This window comes from Parus major, chromosome 21 (genome assembly GCF_001522545.3).
Source record: "Parus major isolate Abel chromosome 21, Parus_major1.1, whole genome shotgun sequence".
NCBI classification, from domain to species: Eukaryota; Metazoa; Chordata; class Aves; order Passeriformes; family Paridae; genus Parus; species Parus major.
Window position 1 is genome coordinate 5147127 of NC_031789.1, and position 25301 is coordinate 5172427.

The following is a 25301-nucleotide window of genomic DNA, read 5'->3' on the forward strand; positions in this document are numbered from 1 at the left end:
AGGAGGAGAAGGAGGAGAAGGAGGAGAAGGAGGAGAAGGAGGAGAAGGAGGAGAAGGAGGAGAAGGAGGAGAAGGAGGAGAAGGAGGAGAAGGAGGAGAATGGAATACAGGCAGCTCTCTCCAAAACATTCATTTTGATGTTTTGATATTCCTTAAGCTACAGAGTAACCTGACCAAAGTGGAAGGGGTTACAGCAAACCCAGCATGCTTATTTTCCAGGGAGCACAGAACCAAACCCAAACATGCACATCCATACATCATTGGATTTGCTGGTTAAATCAGCAAGTACCAGTGACTCAATTAGTCTCTTAGCAGTGCCTAAATGGCACTAATTCAGTCTGCTGGCTGCTGCAACACACATCTCCCAGGCTGTCCCTTTGGGTTTAGCAGTAACAGCATGGCTATTCTTCTCCTGACAGCACCAGGGGCCCCAGACAGTCTCCTGCTCTCTCTCTTTTCCTCTGTTCTGCCAACCACACAGAAAGAAAAGACCCCAGGGCTGACTGTGTGTGAACGTTGAGTAGGAGGAAAAAGGAAGAGTGAGACACTATTTCTATTCATTTTACAGCTTCATCCATCAAAAGTCTTTCTAAAAAAAACCAGAAAAATGCATTTCCAGAAGCTCCTGGTTAAGCAAGAGCAAGAGCCTAATAAGGTGTTTAAGACATTGAGCCAAGCTCTAGCAGCCGTATCTACTACACAGAAGTTCAACAAATTACAGATGTACTTACAGAAGTACTATCTGATTCTAACCTACACTCCCACCATTGTTCATCTGTTATTTATCTTTTCTGGGTTTAGGACAAAGGATAAATCATCAACATCAACACACCCTACTTTTAAGTGAAACTCTAACACCTTTGGCAATCTCAAACAGCAACACACAACCCCAGTGAACAAACCAGCTGACCCCAAAGTGCTTTTGCTGGGCACTCAACAGCACATTTCTTCAGTTAATTTTTGTGACTCTTCCTTATATAACAACTAATTTTCAGACAGATTGATTCCCTGGTGACTTGCTGCACATTGTGCAGCCACAAAAGCACCAGTGACAGTCAAAGAAAGTGACAGGAACAGTAGGCTGGTGTTAGGTGAGAAGCCAAAAGGAGTTTTGGCAGCAACTAAGTATATAAAGTGACCAAGCAACTACAGCTTCAAAAGTATTGAGTCAGTATGAACAAAATGTGCTGTCAAAACACAACATGTCAGAACTGAGCCCATCAGATCTAGTTTACTTGATGACTATACATAGAATTACAGGTCAGGAGAAACACAGGAGATCTCAGAGGAGGGAAAAAAACTTTGCTGATCAACTTACAATGGGGAAAGCAGAGTAATCTTGCCCAGAAAAAAAAAGAGCAAATTACACCTGAGCTCTTCTTTCTCTTCTTCATAATTCTGCTCATAACTTAAAAATGAAGGCTCATGAAAAAATGGTCAAAGGTGGACTCACTCTTAGTTTGAGAGACACATTTGTAAAAGAGGTAATATTGCTTTAAGTCCCTCCCAGCAGCTTCCCAGCTGACAACTTGGCATCCAAAGACGAGGTAGGAACTTGGCAAACATACAGGATTTCTACAACAATATTTGCAACATAAAATGAAACAAACAAATAAAAATAATACCCCTTTCAAGTACTAGACAGTAAGCAGGCCTTGCACTCCCACTCCCCTTTCCTTATTAATATTCAACAGTTTAAAATAAAGATATACCAAAAAAACCACCAGGGAATCCAGGGAATTCATTAAGCCTTCAGTATTTCAGTTCACCAGTCTCTGATTTCCAGTCAGCTGAAACTGGAAAGTCATTACTTCAGCTACAGCCCAGGTCAGAGGAAAGACTAATCTTAGACTGACAAAGCTGCCAGATTCCAGGCTCAGGATAAATGCAGAGTGGTTGGGGAATTGTAAGGGAGAGTAAGTAGAATGCAGTATCTTAATTAAGGAAAAACAAACAACCTGTGCCAACAAACAAGGACATCTACTTGGGCAGCATAAATCAGTGTTACTGATCAGGAGCCACTGGAGCTGCTCAGTGTGAAACCTGTACAGAGCAGGGCACAGGAACCACTGAGTCTCCTATTCTTGCATGTTTAGGTCAATTTGATATCTGGCTTTCAGAGGTGCTAAAGTATGAATTCTACATGTCCTTCACCCCTACCAGCCCAGACCCAGAGCAAGTACCCAGCTACTGTCACCCCACAGAGCCTGCCAAAGCAGTTCCAGAGGCCAGCACAGCTTACCACACAATCCCCCCCCTGCACAAATGTCAACGTTATCTTTCTTGCACTAAGGACAGGAAATTGTTGCGAGCAAGAGGAACTCCATGGGAAGTGTGCAGAAACAATATCCTGCTTGATGCATCCCCACAGCTTCTCAAAATGGTCCCAGATTTGCTGCTGAATCTCCTGCCCATATCCCTGCTCCTCTCTCTGCCTGCCTGAGAAATCCCCTCCTAATTCAGCTCCTAGCTGCGCCCAGTACTCCCCAACCAACAGGAACTGCTGCTACTCCTTCCAATTTTGCTTTTTTATAAAAACCTTAGAACCAGACAAGCAGATCTTTGTAGGATTTCTCTTTTCTGGATTTGTGTTTTTTATTTGTAGGTAAACTCCAATGTTGCACACAGATTATAGACTGCGGCCTGGTGTTTGGGAAAAGCCACCTTTCCCTCAGTGCTCAGTGGGGAGGGCAGGCAGAGGTTCTACCAAAATGAAGAGCGATCACAGCCAAATAAATGGAACTGTTTAAAAACATACTCTTGAGCAGGTGATGGTACTGCAGTTTATGGACATTTTGTCTTCCCTCGTCAGAAAAGCTGGCTTGCTAATTTATGGGCAGAGTGGGAAAAGCAGAGGGATACAGACAGACACAGAATACTTAAAACAGGCCTCAGAATGGAGACAAAGCTCCCCTTTCACCTCCTGCTGCTATTTACCATCTGGGATCCTGAAAAGGGGGTGATGGGTAGTTTTGTGATGGGTTTGGCAAGGGGCAGGACATTTAGGATTTTCTATGTGTAACGAGGTCATGTGTCAGCACCTTTGCAGCACATGGGAACACTATCCAAAAGAAGGTTCAACAAAGGGGTTGCCCTGGCAGAACTGGAATGAAATTCTCTTAAAAAATATCCTGGCACCAACACAAGATCTTAATAAGATTAGTAATAATAATAAATCTGCAGAAAGTACCACCAGAATGTAGCTTGGGAAAGCACAGAAAAAATTGAAGGAATGAATGCATCCAATTAAAATGGGTATTTTATATTATTCTATTTTTAGAAATGGAATGAAATTTCAAAGCAAAATGAAAATTCTGAATCACAGCATTTATACCACAGTTTGGAAACCTATATATCAGGTCACTCCATGTTTTTTGGCAACTTTTGCTTTCTTGAGCCCCTTACACTCTGCTTAGGAAGTAAGACCTGAACAGACCAATATGAAATGTGCTGCAAGTCTGTGGAGAGGGACAAGTGCTTTGTATTACAGTATTCTTTGACATTTCCACAATATTGGGGGTTGGGGTGGTAGAGATAACTTAGGATTTCAGTCTTTGCTTGTAAGAAGTGTAGTGGTTTTGTTATTTTTTTTTTTATCACTTTGTTTCACAAAAGCAATTTACAAAGAGCAGTTACATGAAATGAGGACTCCTGTCTTCATAAAGAGAATTATTAATAGGGTGAATTTCCCATCATAGGGTGCTACAGTAAATCTTTAAACAGAATCCTTTAGCCCAAGGACCTGAAAGTAACATGAGCACCCCGGCCTTTTGCCCAGACTGGATGTCTGCTGACTGAAGTGATTCTAACAACGCTCCTACTGCAGACAATTCAATTTGTGCACTGAATTATTTAAAATCTGTTCTCTACAAATGCCCAGATCTGACAATTAGTCACTAGAACTAATGCAATACTTTCCTACCCATGTGTTTCAAACTCCTGCTTGATAGAAACCCCATTTTCAAGTCTGAAAGTTCTAAACCCAGGATGTCACTACCACACCACCAACTACACAGAGAATTTAAAGGCAGTTTGTGCATTGTGGAAGACAAAATTTCACAAGGTACTGATGGGGAAAAAAGTTATGTCAATCCTAAAGAACACACCCTTTAAAACAATCACTGGATCATAGCTGTAATCGTACAGTGCCCAGGACGTAAAAGTGTTGTTTTTGTTCCTCACCAGCCTCTCCTCCATGCACGCACATCACAGATCCAGAACTAGAGTCAGGGAGCAGTAAAAGAACCACAACTGGCACACTGCCATAAGATACAGATGGACACATTCAGTCCAGCAAGAAGGGCTCTTCAAGGGATCAGAGTTCAGGATGGCTCCATCCCACAGCCTGGGTCAGGCTGCAATCAAACTCTTGGGCCAGAAAGCCACAGCAGCCACCCCCCTAAGGGACTTCTGGTTAAGCCACAGAGCACCAGACATGGTCCTGAGGGCTCCTTCAGGCCATCCCTGCCCAGCTATTGACCCCCAACACCCTCTTCTCTCACTCCCCAAGGTTTCCTCCTGTGGCATCTCCAACTGCAGAAGGAGCAGTGGAGCACCATAAGGAGCCTGGAGATAACTGAGCACACACAGTCTGAGTCTCCTGGACACTGGGGCTGTCCTGGGACACTCCTGGGACTGTCTCAAACACACTCCTCCTGATCTGAGTCTCAGGTCACCAACACAAACCAGCCTTTGGTGTCAAACAGAGCAGGAACAAAGCATGAAGCAACAGCAGCCCATGACTTTATAGTTTTGATTCAAAAATGGTAAGGTGAGGGAGGAGCAGGTGATGCCACATCCATCAATGGCAGTTTCCCACCCTTGCACCAAAGACAAGGCCAGCAGCCAGCACTTCCTGACACACAAACCACAAGGCAGGGACTTGCACATCCCCCAGCTGCTGGCGCCAGCCTCATTGGCCCAGGGAATCCACAGGAGGAGATGTGAAATAAAAACCCACCAGGTCTGATAGCAGCGCAAAAATCTTGTTTGTACCAATACTGAGTGACCTGCAGCACTGCAATCCTCTGACAGAGCCACAGCCTGAGCTTCTGCAGAGCTGCAGAAAAGCACCTTGTCCAGGCAGAACATAAAATCAAAGCCACCACTCAACATAACAATGACAACCACATGAGGCTGCTACTGACACTACTATATGGTGTCACCTACCTGCAAAAAAACCAACAAATAAGTAGCTTTTCACTCCAAAATTCCTGAATTTTTTCTGTATGTGTTGTTCTGCTCTGAGACAATAACCATAGTTATGCTTTGTCCCCCCAGTTTTGAGAAGAGCTGCAGAAGGAGGGCAACACACGCACACAGAGGTTAAAGGCACTGGACAATGCTCAGTTTTTGGTAAAATCTTACCAAAAAATAAAATAAATAAATAAACATAATCACAGTTTTGATAGTTCTGTGGGAAAAAAAAAAACAAAAAAAAAAACCAACCAAACAAACAAAAACCTTAGCAAATTTGCAACAAAACTGTTAAGTAATTAAGGCAAGACACTTCACACATGAACTTAAACTGCTAATTAAATCCCCCCTGCTTAATTGACTAGATTTGCATATCATTCAGTGAGGAATGGGAATGGCTTGGGCATTACACAAGCACTTCCTTGTACAGGAAGGCAGCTCAGTAACATAAACTAAGTTATAAGACAGAAACAATGCCAGTTTCTGAATGAAATATAAATTTTCAGCAGATACTTTCAACATGGTTTTGTGAGGAACATTAGACCAGTCAGACCCACTGCCATCAGTTACTACTCCAATAGTAATATTCAGAACTACAGCAAATGCTTTCTGTCTGTTCCATTTCCCTACTGTTTAACCCATGATCAATGTCTACTTAGTTATACAAAAAATAAGTTTACATCCAAGACAATCCACTTCTACTTGAAAAACCCCAATACCTTCATTTCAATAACTAGGAGAAAAAATATCAGTCTGTCCCTCTCTGCCACTAAACTTAGTGTGAATTTAAGGAATGTTTGAGCAAATTTCCAGACCTGTAGCAGCAAAGAATCTTGACTCTTAAGATCAACCAGAGTCAAGGAAAATGTGCAATTATCTACTACTCCAATCATTCCCAAATAAACCGAAGTGTGCGGAATAAACCCAGCCTGGCAGAAGCCCTGCTCCAAGGAGGTCAGATGATGTTTTCTTAGGTGGATAAAGACTCATAGTCAGGAACACAACCTCCCCCACATGGTAAAAAAATGGTTCTAGGAGTTCCTTTCCATAATCTGCTTTTCAAGTGATAGTTCTTAGACCAATGTACACCATTAGCACCTAGAGAATCAGGGCCATTCTGGCCTTTCCGTCTCCAAAAGATGATTGTAGATCATAACAACATCTCACCACTTTTTGTGGAAGTTGGTGTCACCTCAGTTGATTGCACATTCCACTCATAGGTATTGATAAGGAGATTATTTTTTTTACCTGATCTTATACCTTAAAAAAAAATCAATTCTTTATCTCATTTTTTAAAAAAGGTTCTGTAGTCCTTGAAACATTAATATTCTCCCTAACAAAGCCAGCAGCTGCTCTGCCAGCCTGTGACATGGATGGTTTTGTTAAAAGGTTTTCATGTGGGATTTTTTCAGTTCAGTGTGCTTTGCATATGAAACAGGACATTTCCCCACCCTCCACCCCCATTCCCTCCTAATCCAGAAGGGACCTTACTTCCTCCCTCTCAAACAAGCAGCTCATTCAGCAAAAGGGAAATCCCGAGATGCACTCGGGCACAGAGCCTAGAGAAGGAGCTTGAAGAAAAAAACAGAAACCAACAAACCTAAGAACAAAAACACCCCCACCCCCCAAAAAAAAGAGCTACCAAGTGTGTCCAAACCAGCCGGAACAGGATCAGTGGAGCTGGTAATTATGAATTTACTTCTGCAAACCTCTCATTTGGGACATAGTTCTACCCTACTGGTCTTTATCACATTTTTCAGGGCTGCAATTCTCTTTTGGTCCTACAGTGACACAGCCCAGAGCTGCAGCTCTCCCCTGCTCAAGCAAGAATCACAGATTGGAAAAACCTTTACACAGTGGCTGAGGACGAATTTGGACCAACTCAATTGTTACCTTGCCATGATAATCTGAGGCAAAATTTTTTTCTGGCTTTAAAATGAAAACAAAAACCAAGCAACCTTTTCTTAGTTAAGAAATTGGTTTGAGCAGGATGTGTGTGTCTTCATATTTCTCTTCCCTGAGACTTTGTGACATCAGAATTGTCTGCAGCAGTTAATTCTGATGTCACAGAAGATTTAAGATTTTGGCTGAAGGAGCAAAAAAGTTCAAAAGTGAGTTCAAAAGTTATTAATTAATAAGATATTTTTTTCAAGGAAAAAACCTACATACAAAAAATACAGCAATTTCAGTGTAAGGGTTTCACATCTGCCAAGATAGGAACCAGCTGCTCTTTTACAAGCACATGAATGAGCATCCCTCTTAGAAACAAAGGAATATATGGAGTTTTGTGTGACTCTACTGAAATCAAATCATGTTATAATAAGAGAAAACTGCACCAATAAATTAGTCCATCTAACAAGGGCAAATTTGATAAAATTTTTTAGAAACCTAAATTATAAATTTGCATGTAAATTTGTAAGAGCAGAATTCAAATGTTGAAACAGACATCTGAAAAGAAAACCTCCACTCAAATTTTCACTTGTAACATCTCAGCAGAATGTGGCCCTCAAATTACTGTCAATGAGGAAAACCTGGCCACATTTGGGAGTGATTTCCACATTTTAATAAATCCGGACCAAGTCCAGTGATCTCAGTGGAGTCAAATTACAGAGGCTGGAGTGAGGCACTGGGGCAGTTAGGGCTCCATGGTAGCATTTGGGGCAGGGAAGCTCCAATTTCTTCCCTTTCAGTCCCTGTCGGGGTTTCCCTGACAGCACTGATATCATACGGATATCCTGACTGCATCCCAGCTCACGAGAACTGAGCAAAGACCCTCAAGGTCTGGACCACAGGGACATTTAGAATATTCTCTCTTTTCTCTCACAGCAGGAGTTAAAGCTCACCATGAGCACACCAATCTGAGTGCATGGACTAAGCAGTGCAGGGATGTCACACCAGCCTGGGCTGTTCACACAGCTCTCAGCGACGATTCCAGGGAAGATGTTCCTGCTGGGAGCCTCCCCACACGCTGTCCCCTTTGTGCCACTGCAGTTTCTCCTGGAGCTGCAGGAACTGATGAACCTTCACAAAATAATCCAAAACAAGGGAAATAAAGAGAACGTTGCAATTCTTTGGTAGCACTTTCTGTCCCATGTTTGTGACTCAGTTTGTGATTTAAAAGTGGAGAGTCCTCTGGGTCACAGAATTAGAAGCTGCTGTCAGGAAAAACTCAAGTCAGTCGTGCACCACAGCGTGGAAATATAGGTGGTGCAATAACACCCGTGAGGGAATGTGGTGGAAACGTGAGCCCATAGCTCCCAGCCCAGCTCCTCCCCCGTTCCAGCGCCCCGGAGGAGTAACTGGGACAGAGCTGTGCAACACTCTCCATCCCCAAACTGCTCAACCCCAACTAAAGCCAAGCGTGACGATCTCTACAAATGCAAATGGCCCAAATGCCAAGACTAACATTTCTAAAACCTAATTCAACTCTTTCATTTCTTAGCTGCAGGCCCTTTGCTGCCACTCCTTTTTTCCACCCAAACAAAAGACTAAAGGGATGACTCAAAGCAACTTGAATTTCAAGCTAAAGCCACAAAGCACTGAATGCCTCATCTTTAACATTAAACAAGTGTGCAGATGATATTCTTTCAAGCCTCATCACAGTTAGGTTAATTGCTCAAAAACTGCAAAAAGACCAAATTTACTTGAAAGACACACGAGTAAGTTAATGCAACAAATAACAAAGCAAATCATGCAACAAATACAAGAAAAGAGTAGTTAAGGCACTGCCAACTCCCTCTACCCCTTCTTCCCCTCAAAATTACTGATTTGTTCTGTACTCACAATTTTATATAATAGAAGTATAAAATGATACAATAATAAAAATTTAATTTAATTTTTTTCCTTCAGAACTCAGTACAATACCTTTGCTCTAGAATCACCAGAGCAGAAGAACAATCAGTGAATCCATTATAAAAAAAAATATTTTCACAGAAATGTTTTTAGAAATTAAGGTTTTAGAAAAGGAGCACCTAATTTGCAGGTTGTGGAGGCCAAAGCCTTTGAGCAGTAGTTGTGCATATTAAATGACAGTAAAATAGAACACTTTACTCCACTTCTATCACTGTCTGCCACTGGAAATGGCCCAAAGGTTATTTGGCTCCTCTGGTTTTACAAGAAACTATACTGCTGTGACAAAAAAAAGGGCCAAAAGCCAAATAAAACTAAATCTTTGGCTATATAAGCACAAGGACTCATTGCATGGCATGTTTCTTATTAGTGACTAAATGGGATCAAAGAAATATCCATGATTGACCTGATGCTGCAGTCTGTGCTGCTCTGAGGCTGCTTTACTCCTCCCAGCGGCTCTGCACCACTTTAAACACAGTTATTTCCAGGGAATATTTCTAAATTATACTAGCACGGGTGAGATAATTCATTGAATAAACTGGAACTGCCAGTGGGAGTTTAGAATGGCAATTTTTGGGGTTTTTTTTCTTTTTTTTTTTGACACTGTTAGATTTCATATGAAGGTAAGTTTTCCAACTGTGGAATTGATGGTGCTTCAGAAAAGCCTGTTTAACATATAATTCTTAATAACAAAAATGTAAGTCTGAAATTCATTACATCAGTGAAGGTTACTGAAATCAAACCACATTTTAGCCTAAATATTGTGCATTTTCGGCCTTTTTTAGTCCACTACTCCATATAAAAGCTGTAAAACTTATTTTACTGCTATGAACAGGTAAACCTGAACAATCTTGAAGATTTTGTAGGGTGAAAAAATATGGAAAAATTTAATACTTAGTTCAATTATTTAAAGTAATTCACTGCTGGTACTACTACAACCTCTGTCTTTGGTAAGCAGCAGGATGCTTGTGCAACTTGTATTTTTTATTACTCAGCAGAAACAGCTCTCCAGACCTGCGCACCCTCTGGAATGGGTACAGGTGCCGTGGCATGGTCACACAAAGAGCCTCACACAAAATTCACACTGAAACAAGAAATTGTTTTGCCCTCTTCAAGTCCAACAAATGCTCTTGACTGCAGTGCTTTCTTCTCCTGAGATCATTTTGCTCAAAGACAGGAGGAACTTCCTTCTAAATGGTCAAAGCATACCAAGAGCAGCATTACAGAAGTATTTCAGACTTTTTAATGGTAATAAAAGCAACAACTTCTTACACAGCACTCAAGTGTCTGTAGACAGGGTGGTGATCAGTGACTGGGCTCAAGGATCTCAGAGGTCTTTTCCAGCCTCAATGATTGTGTGATTCTGTGAAATCCAACAAGTGAAAGAAAACGCTACAGCAGATATGCATCAACAATGCTGCAGAGCCCAGAATATCCCACATGAGTGCCCAGCTGACCTACCTGGAATAAAAATCAGCGCCTGTAACACAGGTAATGAGAGAAGTGGAGGGGGTAGAGGACTTCATAAAAATGCAGGATGTGACAGTGAAAAGATAAGAAATGGCTTTTTTTCCAACCCCAACAGATGTTGTTCAATTAAGAATGCAAATAAATCACCCTCTGCATTGTGAGTCAGAAAACACACACATAAAAGCTTTCTAAATACATTTCAGTTTAAACTTGCATAATTCTCCCAGTGGAGAAATCATCTTGAACTTATGTAATCCTTAGAAAGAGACATTATTACGTACGATTCTGTGCCACTAAGAAACGAGGAAGACATATCTAGAAAAGAGGTGCACCCACACATGATTAATTATATAGGGCTGGAGGGAAGAGAGGGGGAGAGCTGGAACAGAGATGCAGAACCCCAAGTCTGATGTTTCCACAGAGACTGAGCTGTGAGCGAGCTCCAGGGGCTGCTCCCCTTTTGCCAGCCAGAACTGTCTGTTATACTTAACCCAGACTTCCGAACACTTGATATCCTGTCTGCTATTTCAATGCCCTTACTCAATGTTTCAGACAGACATTACACAAACTGGCTGATGAAAAGGGTTGAGAAAGCAATAAGCAATCCAAGTCAATGACCTTATTCTATAAAATGATACCACTGAGTGAACAGCAGGCGAGGAACAAAGCACAGGGTACCACAGCCCCCGAATCTATCACTGGAATCTTTCCCAGGAAAAGACAAGCACCAGGCTCTACCATATCTTGTTGATAATGCTGCTGTCTTTTAATCCTTAAAGCCTGAGCAGTCCTTGTGCTTTCAGTGGCACTGATTCTCATACCCAAACAGAAACCGCTTCCATGTGTTTTTTTTTAAGAAAAAACTACAGAAAACCAAACATAAAAGTCCTGTTTTCTACAAAGCATGTGCAAAGGTAACTGTACATAAATCAATAAACAACAAAGCCAGAACCCAGGTTATTGATTAGCTCCTTTGCTGTTTACCTCCAGCACACAGAATGATGCTGCAATTTTTACATACACACACATCTCATACAGCCTAATGTACGTTTTCCCTTACCCTTTAAATGGGACTGTTAAAACAAGGCTGCCTGACTTAGGATGGCAGGACCTGCCTTATTTCCCAGAACATATGTCTGTGCAGCTTATCAGGTTGTGTTAATATGCATCCCATGCTTGGAGAAGCCTAATTTTACATGATAGCAACCAAACTATAGATGGAGGTGATGATAAGAGCTCCACACATGGTAATTCCCATTGGCTCTCAGAAGAGCTCTGTCCATCACACACTGACAGGATCAGAGCTCAAATTAGTATCAGTGCTTTCGTCACCTCATCCAACCAAAAGTCAAAGCAAAATCGTTATCTCAGTGCAGAGGGGCCAGACTCTATCAGCCAGCAAGATTCCCCAATGCCAAGGAAAAGCTGCACACTCAATCAACTAACTGCTCCTGATTTTAACTTGCTTTGAGGCCAAGCTTGTGGTCCTTGAATTTGCATCAGCAGATAAGGTTGGTCCTTATCCAAACCTTAATCATATTTCTTCATTAGTAAAAAATAAAATAAAAAATAATAACTGACAAATCCTAAATACAGGTAGAGAAGATCTCTGTAGTAGATCTCTATCACAACCTTAAAACTAGATCATGCATGTAGTGACCAACAGACAAGACCCTTTCAGTCTGAAGCCAGCTCTCATTTGCCCCATTCAGGGAGATCTACCAGGATTACAGCACCAACTGTCTACTAAACCAAATCCTTGTTAATAAGCAAAAAGAAAATACTGCAATAGCCGAACTACAGGGTCTCAGAGTAGCACAGTTCTGTAATACCCACTAAGGCCATAAACTTAGAGTGAAAAAAAGAGTGAAGCCACTCTATCTCAGCACTGGGACATTCTGGTTCAGATCTGTCCCTGGTCTCTGCCAGCCAGCACACAGGACGGAGTCTGATACACACAAGTCTGCTGTGGTTTGCGGGTGAACTGGTTCCAATTACTATGGGCTGACTGCTTGAGCTGTAGAACTGGCCCCAAATCCCCAAACCTTTGGATTAACCTGCTATGTTCCAGAAGATACGGAGCAGGTGATTTCAGTGACGATCTGAGTCTGAATCTCTATACTGACAATGAAATTTAAGACATACAAGACTGTACAAAGTGTAAAGGAGGAGGGAAGGACCAGAGCAAATTTGCTTCTCTGAAATTGTTTTCCAAGAATATACACTGTCTGTATTAACGACAAAGTGGAATAGCATTAAAAAATTGGTGCTGATTTATTAATTTGTAATACATATTACCCAGATACACAAAACATATGCAAAGTAGATATTATCTAATAAAATGTATCATTAACACATATGCTCTGACAGATTTCAAACAAAAACATGCTACAGTCCTACATTTTAAAGTAATGTTTCCTGTACGTGAAGATCAATTTGAATTAAGTGCTCTACAGCCATTCAGCTAAAATAGATCAGCCTAGTAATTGACAGGATTCTATCAATAGATTCTCAAAAATCCAGTATAAGTCATTTTTGTCTAATTTTTTTCCAAGATCCTCCTACTGGATTTGGTGTAACTCTTCCAAGACAGTTCCCTCTTAAATAAGAATTTCAGAGTCAAGTCCAAAGTGAGGTTTAAAATAAAACTAAAACAACCAAACCAAGCCAAATATAAGAAAAATAAATACAAAAAATCTGTGTCTTAATACTGCACATATGAAGACACATCTCCTCAAGTGATGGCAAAGCAGTCTGGCCAGCTGAGCCAGCAATGTGAGTTCAATCACCAGTGATCCCCAGTAAGAGCCAGCCCACTCCTTACTGCACTAGGGACATTCAAACCCCTCGCTTCAGTGAAATTACTCTGCCAGTAGATGAACATAAGGTTAGTTTTTCATGAGACTGGACACTGCATCTCCGGAGATACCCAGAGGCTGTGGCTGTGGCCCTGGAGCCCCTGCTCTGGCAGTGACGGGGGTGAAGATAAGGAACAAGAGGCTCCAGCCCTGTGCTGCTGCGCTGCCTGGACACGTTCGGAACAGCCTGGCGCAGACGCCTCCAGATGCTTTTACAACACCAATCCAAAGGCACCTCTCAGCAAGTGCAAACACACCCTCGTGGGTCAGCCAGCCCCAGCCAGCGATAACCGGGCTTGCAGCCTGCCAGGGACCAGGTGTCAGGCTCCCAGCACATCCAAAAAATAAGCGGTGTTTACACGCATCTTCAAAGCGTGCTACTGTTTGGGCAGAACACACGCCCAAACCCGAAACCACAGAAATGGAGCAGCAAGTGAGACAGCCCAGACAATGGAGGGAGAGGCAGAGGTTTAAATATTTTAGGCAGCAATTTTCAAAAGCAGAGATTATATATAATTCCCACCCTAATTCAAGAGAACTGACTTGGGGAACTTAGGAACTCTACTGGAGCAAGAGAGCCGTGGTTGACTCAGCACCATTAGATCACTGCCAACAAACTCTTTGTCCAACACACATGCACGTACCTGCTGCTTTGTTCTTGATCTACATCTGCAAAACTGTTTGCACACTTGGGAAAAACTGCTGATGTTTGCATAAATACTGTCCTCTCTCTGGGTACACGGGATGTCGTTCAAGCTGGTGTCACTTTTCAACTTTTAAGCTGTAAAAGGCTTCTAAACTAAACTACTGCCCCAAGATGTCAATGTTTTTGTTTTAGGGACTTCTAAATTTTTACTGGAGAATCTCTAAAACAATTATTGAACATCAGGTAGAGCATTTTCCATTGGAAAACAACTGAATCCTCAGTTCTTGGGCAAAAATTGTGCAACAATATTTTTCATGTCAGTTTCTACCAAGAGGAATAAATCTGTCCTGCAGTCTGAACACCACTGCCAGGGAATAAACTCAGAATCTCTCTGCTACACCCACCACAAGATATACCTAATAACAAATAAAGGTTACTCCTGCCAGGAGGCAGGACTTTAGGATAAGACCCAAATTGCAGCTCTACTCCTGCAGCCTTTCAGATGGCCATAAAGCACAGCACAGCAACCACTGGGCAGCACCTAAAAACCCATGTCCTCCGTCCAGCTGTGCCAGCACCGTGTTGTTCCACTCACAGCAATTTGGGTTCTTTGATTCTGCTGCACACTTGACCTGGCTAAACCTTCCTCCAGCTGAGCGAGCTGCATGTTGTGGCAGCGCTGGGTTAGAAGGCATTGTGAAATAAAGTGGGAGGCCTCATGCGCTCATTTGTGTGTCAGTATCCAGAATGCTGCTTCTGGCTTCCAGCTACTTCATAGAAGTGCTGCTGGGACTTGAACCGTGGGAACACAGCAGCACTGGGTGTATGGGTGTGTTCACACATGTGCAAGGACAGCTCTGGCTCTCCTGGGCCCTGCTCACAGACACTCCTGCTCAGGGTACAGATGTCTGGCACACAGGTGGGGAAATCTCAAAGTGCTGTCAAGTGTTGCTTGATTCAGTATTGGAGAAAAAGGGTTTGAAATAGACTCAATTGAACCCATCCTCCTCTTCTGGAAATAGCAACCAACAAAGCCTCCAGGGCTGCATATGAACTAATATCGTGTGAGTGGAGCATCCTGATGTGAGGCAAGCAGGGAGCTCTGTCACATGGGAGTGGAGAGAAGCGCCATAGACACACTGAGGCCACACGGGTCCCACAGGAGAGCACACATCAGGCAGCAAGAGCTGAGCCCAGGAAAAGACTTTGGCACATGGTGGATTTCTAGGACCCTGTTTTGCAACCCTGCCAGGTTATTCACATTTTTAATTTCTAGAAATACCCAAAAATGCAATGGTTGTGCTCCACACCAGTAATGGTGGATGAGATGAGACGGGTAGGGAAACAGGACACCCACACAAGTAGAAGTGTTGGTGCAGAGAGAAAGCAAAGCACAACAAATCTTGCATGGGAAGGTGGAACACAGTGAAGGACACAAAATAAGTAAAACAGCAAAGTCATATGGCTCAAGAAAAGAAAGAGCCTTGGGAAGTGGCAGGAAGGTGGAAGACCTTATGGGAGGTCAGTAACTTATCCAAGCATGAACAAGGAGGACATAAAACCAAAAATTTTTTAGAAGAGGGTAAGGAATGTGACTGAAGCCTTTATGGTCTAGTGAGGAGCTCCAGCAGTCATAATTCCCTCCAGCTTTTGGTCAAGACCCTTTGCTGATGTCACACAGGTAAGGACAAAGGGTTCCTCTGCAAGTGGGACGACCAGGCAACAAGAGTCTTGTTCAACCGACATGGCTGACAGAGAGAGCAGATCTCTGCATTTACACATCCGTTTCCTGGTACAGAAGGATGGATATGCACTACAGATATTTGATGTAGAGAGAAATATGCATTGAATGAAATATCTAGGAAAAGCTACGCCTTGTAGCAAAGCTTTAAAACCACGCCAAGGAAAAAAAAAAAAGAAAAGGGAAAAAAAAATAAGAAAAGAGAAAGAAAGACCAAGAGGGAAAAAAGGCAGTTCTGCCACCACACTGAATCTGCAACCCAGATCCTCCATTTAAGTCAGACCCTTAAAAGGCAGAGCTGTGCTGGCAGAAATCTCCAGACCTCATCACAGAAACCTAATAGAGACACATGAAAAGGTCAAAACACTCACTGCTGCTTAAACAGCCATAAAATTGGTCATATGCATCCTAAGCTACCAACATACTACCAGAGCCCCAGGGAAAATACACCACACAAAGCAATGTGTGTACACATACAGAGAAATAAATAAATTGAGAAACTGAAAAAAAAAGGACACTCCTGAAAGCAGAAAATCTGACACAGCAGCTTATGGCATACCATGCACACACAAACACCTCTATATGAAACAGAACAAAGCAAAGCTGAGATCTACATCAAAAAGGAAGCCCACCACAAAGACATATGTGCTTCTCCCTTTCATCCCCGAGACAGCCAGAGCCCCACAGACACACAAAACCCACACAGGATTTAACACACATGGAATGGGACCATCCTGTCATTTCTTCACTAGGCATCTAAACTTTACTCCAATGTTACTTGCCCCTGGCCACAGCCTACCAATCTTAGAGTCTGATTAAATCTCTCCATAATTATCCGCTCACACTGCTACAACACAAATGACCTTAGCATATGATATCCATTGGCTAAGCCCAATGGAAAAGGAAGGATAAGCGTACAAAATTCTGACAGCATCATCATGGTCTCCTCAGGACTGCACTGCATTAATAGAAGAGTCCTGAAGGCCTTGAAAATTAATATGAGATAAAGCATTCTGTTTTACCCCACTGTATGACCACACACCACTCTATTCTTCCCCACCTCATTCCTTGCCATCTTCTAAATAGATTTATGCAGGAGACTTAGCATTTCATCATGATGGATTTCTGGCAAAAATTTCCAAAAAATAGATGACCACCATTTCCTCAGACAATTTTTGGCACTCAACGATTTGGTATTTTCAATTCACTCTGCAAGAAGTGAAAAAGCTGCACTCCAGGCAGACTGGAGTGGAGAGGGTGAGGGAAGAGTGTTTCTCATGTTCTCATGTTCTGAATTAGGACCTATGAAGAAGTCCCCCAAAAAAATGAAGCACAGACAAGGTTTAGTAATATTTTCCTGTTCTCCTTCTTCAGCCTTGCCTGGGGTGTTGGATAAATGATGCAGCTGAAGAGAACTGAAAAAGCCTTGCAAGAAAAGGAAAGCACTTCTCTATTATTCATTTTAATTAGACTCTGGAAATGACCAAGCTAGGGGAATAGGGCCCTTCTACATTTCTTGACTTTACTTCCCAAACGAAGCATGCTCTAGAAGATTCCTTCCCCGGCAAGAAAAATGTCTCCAGATTGAAAGCCATATTCTCCTCTCACATCCACGTAGATCTATCCCACCATTCCATCTGGGCACATGACTGACAGAGAATAGACAAGCCATTAAAAACACATCCACCTCCAAACACGGGGATAATGTGCCTCATTACTGCCCAGCTTTGTCACAGCGTCCTGACACTCCGGGGAGGAAAAGGAGGGGTGAGGACAAGGACTGAGCCAGGGTCCAGTAAAAAAACTGGAAGAGTGAGACCCTGCTTCTTAATCCAGTACTGTGCAACCCGGTCAGATGGGCTCATTAGGCCTCCCTCCTAGTCTGGTTGTGGAATTACTGCACTGTTTGCACAGCATATTTTTCTTTTTAAATATGGATTTTGTCTGGGTATTTTTGTTGCACTTTTTTATAAATAAAAGCTCTACCTTAGTCAGAGTGTGTGTCTGTCCCTTTAAACAGTTATTTAGTAAGCTAATTCAGAATTTTCACAGTGGGCTTTAAACATCGCTTCTCTTCTCCAGTCTTATGTATTGCCCTTCCACTCCAGACATAAAAACTCAAAGCTTAGAAATCTCTGACAGTAAGGCAGAGCCCAACCAACAAACCTGCCCGGGAGAACTCGGGAGGCAGGAGTTTTCTTTCCCCTCGCACCGAGGGGAAGGAACAGGAAGCAGAACTGCTCATCCCCAACCACTTGCACCGTCCCAGGAGCGAGACAGACACCCCGGTGTCTGTGAGTCCCCAAGGCCTTGCGGCACTGCTCCCCATGGAGCAGGACCGGTGCCAGATGCCGAGGCAGCCTCCCACCCACACACCAGGGATTCTGGGATACAAAGGGGGCTCAGACTGAAAGAAAAACAAGTGGCACCTAAAAAAGTTGTGCTTTAGCTGTCTGGCTTAGCACAGAACGGCATGGAATACCTTAAGGAGCTGCTGCAGCTGGTCCTAGACAGAGTCATTTGCTGGATGTACACATAATCCAATACACAAAAGCCTGTCTGCTGGGGAAATTTAGGCTTCACAGGGATACTCTAAGAGCAAGGACTTCTCCACGTTCCTAACACTTCATCCATAAACCAGTAACCTGCACTAACGGCACAATTTTTTTTCTTAACAGGCATATTTTATTTCCATACAAGCTTTTAGAGCATTCAGCCTGCACCTCCATCCCTGGCAACACTCAATCGACCAGAAAAGTGCATGGACTTGTGTCTGGAGCCATCAGTACCTGCTCTTTTTTCTGGCTTCTTCCTTGCCTTAACCCCCGAGTGAAGAAGCCCTTAAAGATCCAAAATCACGCACTACCAGATAAAGTCTGGAGCAGTGTGATGGGCTTCAAAGATCAAATTCCACATAGAGTAAAATATACAAATACATATACATAATTTAAACAAACTCCAAACACCGTGGCCAGAACACAACCAGAAAAATAAAGGTGGCATCTTGACCACTGCTCCTCCAGAGTCGCACACACACACAGAGAATGGAGAACACGATTAAAACTGCTAAATGACTCCAAGGAAAAGCAGCTGGTAACAATTTGAGTATATCGATGAATGTCACTGAAATTCCCCCCGCCCCCTTTAAAATTACAGGCACCACTTACCCGAGGGGCTTTCCTCTTGTATTTGTTGTTATAGTCAAATTTTTCTTTCATTTCATCTAAGAGCTGGCCCAGTCTAGCTTTCTCCTCTTTCCCAGTATAATCCTGGCTGAGGAGGATATAGGATCTCCAGTTTGCAGAGTCAAAGCCCCAGTGGCAAGTCCTGTTTTCCAGCGATTTGTGAGAGTGGACCACAAATTTGTGTGGTGGATACATGAGCCTGCAGTCCAAGCACTGGATGCAGGCTGCGCTGGGATTACTGTAAAGCTCTGGCACCAGGAGTCCCTTACACTTCCCAAAGCATTCATGATACACCTTGAAGCTCTTCTCCGTGAGCTCCAGCTCAATTGTGCTAGAGAATTCCTTCTTGCAGTGGGGAGGATAAGTGCCACCATAAAGCAAGGCGTTACAAAGCCTCTCAGCATCAGTTTTCGTGATGAGACCGCAGGAAGGAGCGGAGAAGGGCAGGATGCCCATGACTTTGAGGATTTCCAGCTGGTCAGCAGTGCATCTGGAGCAGTAAATATGTAGCTCATCACACACCGAATTAATCTGCTGCAGGGAGAAGTCCCTGAGCACCGAGTTCAGGATCTGGGGCAAGCAAAGCCGCTTCTCTCCGCCCACCACGAAGCAGGAGATGGTTTCCCCTTCCAGGATGGTCTCGCACCTCTCCGTGGATCTGTCCGAGGGCATGAAGAAGGGACCAGGCATGACCGGAGGAGGCTGGATCGGGGGCAGATGCAGTACAGGTTCCGCTGGGTCTTTGCCATTGTCTTTCTTGTACATCTCCTGTGCCCATCGTGCTGAGAAAGCAGCAGGGCCACCCAGGGAGCTCATAGAGCTCAGATGAAACTGTTCCAAGGTCTTCTGCAGTCCTGGATGAGGCTGGAAGCTGCTTCTACTTACAGTCTCCATTTTTTAGTTTCTATTCCCAAAACAAACAGCAAAAATCCCCAGTTATCTTCCACCCTGGTGCAAATCCACTTAAGGGATTTTTTTAAAGGAAAATATATGAACAAATTAAAACAACCCACCCTTGTGTTCTTCCTCCTTCTCAATCAGCAATCCACTAACGGAGAGGAAATAAATCCTTTTGTATGCGTGTCTCTCTCTTCTTTCTTTTCTCTTCGTTCGCGTTACAATTTCAAACCCTCCAAGTCTCCAAGCTGCCCCGATGGAGCACTGAATCACAGCAAAAAGAGGTCTTCATCCGAGCACTCACCCCCTCAGCCAACCCCCAGGCAAACCAATCCCTCCTCCCACACCTCCAACACACACTCACACACACACACACACACACCACCCACAGAAACACAAGAAGTCTGTGCCACGCTCCGAGCACCCGGGGCTCAAATATGTTCTGGCGGCTGCTGCTTCTCTGCAGTGATCCCCCTTCTGTCCATATCCACCGAAGGAAGGCGCGGGGGAGGAAAGTAAAAAGCAGGAGGAGGCAGAACGCTCGGTCTGTGGAAGGAACAACGCAGGAGAAAAGGCCCAAATCTCTGGCTCTGCCAAAGCGGCGCGGGGGCTCCGCACGGGCGTGGAGCGGCTCCGCTGCCCCTCGTGGTCCCTCTGCTCGGCCTGGGAGGGCTCCTCGCCTCTCGGTTCGCCTTCCTTCCCTTATTTCTGCCGGTGATCTCGTTGTGCCGTGGGGAGCCGCGGTGAGAGCGCGCACATCCTCCCAGCTCCTCTTTCCAGCAGTGACTGAGAGTGCCTGAGAGCTGAGCTAATGCAGGCGGGCTCAGCCTCCCGCCCTCCGCCTCCCCCCCTCTGTTTGTTGGTGTCTGCCTCAGTCATTGAATCCCGGCCAAGAATGTGACCAACTCCCCGGCCCGGGCTCTTCCAGGAACAGCGCCCGCCTCCCGCTTCGCGCTGAGCCCAGACCGGCCGGGATCTGCCGCGATCAGCCGAGCCGAGCCAGTCCAACAGAGCCCGGCCGCGCCGAGCACAACGGAGCTGATCCAAGCTCAGCCGAGTCGAACCGAGCTGGGATGTGCCGAGTTTAGCTGAGCCGAACAGTGCCTAGCCGAGCCGTGCTGAGCGGTGCCGAGCCAAACCGAGCCAAGCTGAACAGTGTCGAGCTCAGGCGAACCGAGCCGAGCCTCTGCACGGACGGGCGCGCGGCACGGCCCCGGCGGCAGCGCCGACGAGGGAGGGAGCGAGGGAGAGGATAAACTGCTGGGTTCACGGACCGCCGCGCCGCCAAGGAGGGGCGGTAGGGCGATGGCTTTTTCCCTCTCGCCGCTGCATTTCTGGCAGCAGTGAAATGGAACAAGACGGGGGAGAGGCGCTGGTCGCGCTCGCACGGGCACGGAGCGTGTGTGAGCACTCACGGCGCCCTGCCCGGAGTCAACTGTGAGCACACACCCCGCACCGACAGCAATCACTGGCGTGAAAGCGCGACTGATGGGCGACAACCGCGCGGGACGAGAGTGCATCCTCGGGGCACCACGGGACACCGAAGCCCCGAACCCACTGAGCGCTGCAGGCGAGCGACACACGTGTGCTCCCTTGCTCCGACGCACGTGTGTGTTCCCTGCTCCCGGCACACGTCACACGCTCCTTCCACCCACAGGCGACGATCAACGCGTGGAAGGAGCGAGAGGCGCAACCGCAACGCGGGTGGGCAGGGGCCGGGGGTTGTCCGAACCCTCGCTGGAGCAGGAAGGCAGAGGCAGCACTAAGGCCACGCTGGTGGCCAGCGTCGGCTCCTGGACTCCCACCCGCGGGGCCGGGACTGTGTGGGGGCACCGAGCGCCCCCCGCACGCCGGGAACGGGCGCCCTCTACCGACCGATGAGAGATCACTGCGACCGCCCCGCGCAATAGCGGCCGGGGCGCGGACACCACTAACCAGGGTGCAGATATACATGCGCATGGTACGGACAGTCACTGCGCATGCCACGAACACCACTGACCACTGACCAGGGCATGGACAGTCACTGACCACTTCCCAGGGCACAGATATACATGGCACAGAGCGCAGATAGTCACTGACCATGGCACGGACACCCAGTGACCACTGCCCAGGGCACGGACATGCACTGAACATGGCATGGGCACCTACTGCTTGGGGCAGTGACATATCCACTGCCTCAGCACAGACACACACTAGCTATAGCACAGACAGTCATTGACCATGGCATGGGCACCACTCACCACTGACCATGACATGGACACCAACTGACCATGGCACAGACCCCTACTCCCCATATATGGATATCCATAGCATGGACACATGCTAACCATGGCACAGACATCCAGTGCATGGACACCAAGTGACTATAGCACAGACACCCACTGCCCATGGCATGGACATCCAGTGCCCAGGGCATGGACACCAACTGACCATAGCATGGGACCACTGCCCAGCAGCACTGCCAACTTCATTATGGATTTATTATTCATATCAGGAGTGAGATGCTCTTAGTTTCTACAAATATAAAATTTCAAAGCAAAAAAACTGTGTTTTCTCCCATTTTCCATGGACTGCACACCCAGAATTCTAACAAACATTTCAAACAACACTTAGCATCACCATAAGAATAATAAAGAAATAAGCTGAAAAGGTTTCCACTGTTATCTCAGAGCTCTGTCAACTGTGTGCCAAAAAGGGCTGGGGAGCACTTTCACACCAGCACAATTGTTAATATTGTTTGTAATGCAACAAGGACTTTAAGCACTGCTCATCCATAGAGTGTGACTGAGGGACACAGACATTGAATTTTGGACAGTTTCCTCTGGAAGAGTTCACCATGGCAGTGAAACAGCAAAAAAAACAAATCAGAACAAAAGTGGAGGAGCAAACAGACAAATATGAAAACAGTGCTTAAAAGAGCAATTGGAAAACAAAACCACTGTGATTTACTCAGACTCATTGTAATGGGGCAGGGCACACACCAACACTCTTGTGTTTTATTTGTACTTTTATATTCTGAAATCCCATTCAGAATAAAAGGAAAAGGTGTAAGTGTTGTTTAAGAGCTTGCCCCTAAATCAGCATTTCTCCAGAGAGGAACCCACTCTCACATACCCAACTTGGATACCCACCCTCAAAGTGCTAAATAGCTTCAGAAGAGGCAGGAACCAAACACATTGGTCCAGATCAGCAGCTATGTGTTCATGTGCTCAGAGAAGACACTTGGAGGATCTTCACCAAATTGCTTTAATAGAAAGCCACTGGTAGCAAGAAGGACCCATGAAGTTTCTGTTTATACAATCCATCAGATGTGGACTTGCTGATCCATGAGTGGGATTTTTAGATACTACCACAGTATCAAGGTCTAAAGATGGGATTTAACAATCTAGGCCATAAAGTTCTTGTTGATTCCAGATGCTAAAGAAGTTACCACTTAAAAGAAAACAGGGCTAGGAATTAAGAGAAAGCAGGACTAGGAATATTCCTCACTGGGTAACGGGATAATCGAAAAGGTTTTAGTTAAGAATATTTTAAAAAATTATATTCTGCAGAAGGTACATATGGTACCTTTCAATAATATGAGGGACATCCATCCACTCCACCATTTCCAAACTGAAGAGTGTGTTTTAATAGAATGAAAACCCCTCCCAGTATTCAGTCTCCTCTTAGAGAAGCTCTGCCTGTGACAAGGGAGAAGCGCCAGACACACAGTGAATTCCCCCAGGGCTGTGGCAGTTGACCAGACTGTCATCAGAGACACTTGGATACAATGGGGATCAGCAGCAGGATCACTCCCTAGATGGATTTAGTGCAGTTTCAGGCTTTTTTTTTTAATCCACTAAAATATAAATGGCCAGATATACTCAAACTTCACATATGGAGTTCCCAATTCTTTTAAAGAACCAAACTGCAGCCTGCAGGAAGTTTGGACAGCAATGGAAAAGCTTCTCAGCTCTGGAAGCTGGGGTGGGTATTTTCACTCCATCTCCTTCATCCCCTAGAAAGGATAGCAAGCAGTAGCCGCAGCTTAAGAGAGGTGCCATTTTCTCCTCCAAATGACTTTTTAATGCAAGTAAATCACTGGATCATGCAATAGATTGTTTATAGGTGGAATTCACAAATGGAATTCCTGAAGCAGAGGGGACTACCAAAGAGACAAGGAAGGATGGGCCTGTGGTTAAGACAGAAAACTCAGGACATCTGGGGTCTATTCACAGATATCCCACAGATTTCTTGTTGCCTTGGGCAAGTTGCTCATTCTCTCTGTGCCTCAGTTTCTGTATCTGCAATACTCAGACAGTGAGCAATTGGAGTGGCAGCTTCCAAACCGAAAGCCATGACAGGACAGAAACCAAGCTTCAACTCCTGCAGTAACAACACAGCAAAATTTCCATGTCTTTACATCCCACAGACTCGGCAGAACTAAGCAGCAGCAGGACAGGAGAAAGGGGAGTGAAGGGAGCTATCATGTGGCATTAAGGTGGCAGCGGCTTCTCAAGTCTCTGCCTCTCGATGATGGACTGAAATCTTAAACTCAGATTAATCTGTCCTCCAGTCACTGTCTTGCTCCAGTTCCAAAGCCCTGGAGCTGGAGAAAGGAGAGGGAAAAATATCTCCGAGGAAGGGCCCTAACACCACAGTGTTTTTCTCACTCTCTTCCTCTTCTCCTCCCCCTCTCCATTGGCTTCAAGGCCAACAGCTCCTGGAACACAAATGCTCTTGTAAACTTCTGAACCACACAGCCCTATGGTGGGTGGGTGTTTGCTCCCTGCCTGCCAGTTCCAATCCACCCACAGATTCCAAAGGCCCAGAACAAAAAGCAGACTCCATTTTCCATATTTAACAGGCAGTTCTCTTCCCTCTCCACCGCCTTCACTCGGTGCCTCTCCCCAGCACCAGGTCCCACCTTTTTTACGTCCCCCAGGCTGGGGGGATGTTGCCTGTGTTTGTACACACAGAGGAGAGGTGTGTTCCAAGAGGGTTGCCCCCAGCCCCCTCTGGTTCTCACTGCCTGTCTGCTTGGGGAGAGTTGGGGATTAGCAAGGGCTGTGCTGCATATTGCAGCTATTTGACAAAACGTTTGGGAAGGGCCTATTGTGAAGACTGTGAAGAAGGGTGGGGGGAGCGTGGGTGTGAATGTGACACGTCAAAATTCCTGCTGCAGCTCACATTAGACAGCACAGCCCTTGGAGCAGCCAATTTCCACTTTCTCCATGCTTGTACTATGCATATTCATTGGTAATTGTGACAGAAGTAAAACAATTTCTGCATGGCCAGGATATTTCCTTCCCTCTTTTCATTTAGAGATTATCATTTATCGAGGTTGTAATTTTCAATAATCAATTACAGTGAAGCTGGGGAATGCCAAACTGTCTATGGAATAAGGTCTCATACTCTCTGTTGGAAAGGATTATTTGAGAGTTAGGTGGTCTTTTTCATTCAAACCTTTAAATTTTTCA

At 44.9% G+C, this 25301-nt stretch overlaps 1 protein-coding gene across 1 annotated transcript in view; it reads right to left on the reverse strand.

The window, feature by feature from the left end:
• SKI (SKI proto-oncogene) overlaps window positions 1–21178 on the reverse strand; it is a 101940-nt gene extending 80762 nt beyond the window's left edge. Inside the window, exons 1-2 of the mRNA XM_015648210.3 lie at window positions 19959–21178; window positions 18928–19849 (exon numbers count right to left, since the gene is read on the reverse strand). Coding sequence (XP_015503696.1) covers window positions 18928–19839 — 912 coding nt within the window. The 5' untranslated portion in view covers window positions 19840–19849; window positions 19959–21178. The remainder of the gene's footprint in view (window positions 1–18927; window positions 19850–19958) is intronic.
• Between the last annotated feature and the right edge of the window lie 4123 nt (window positions 21179–25301).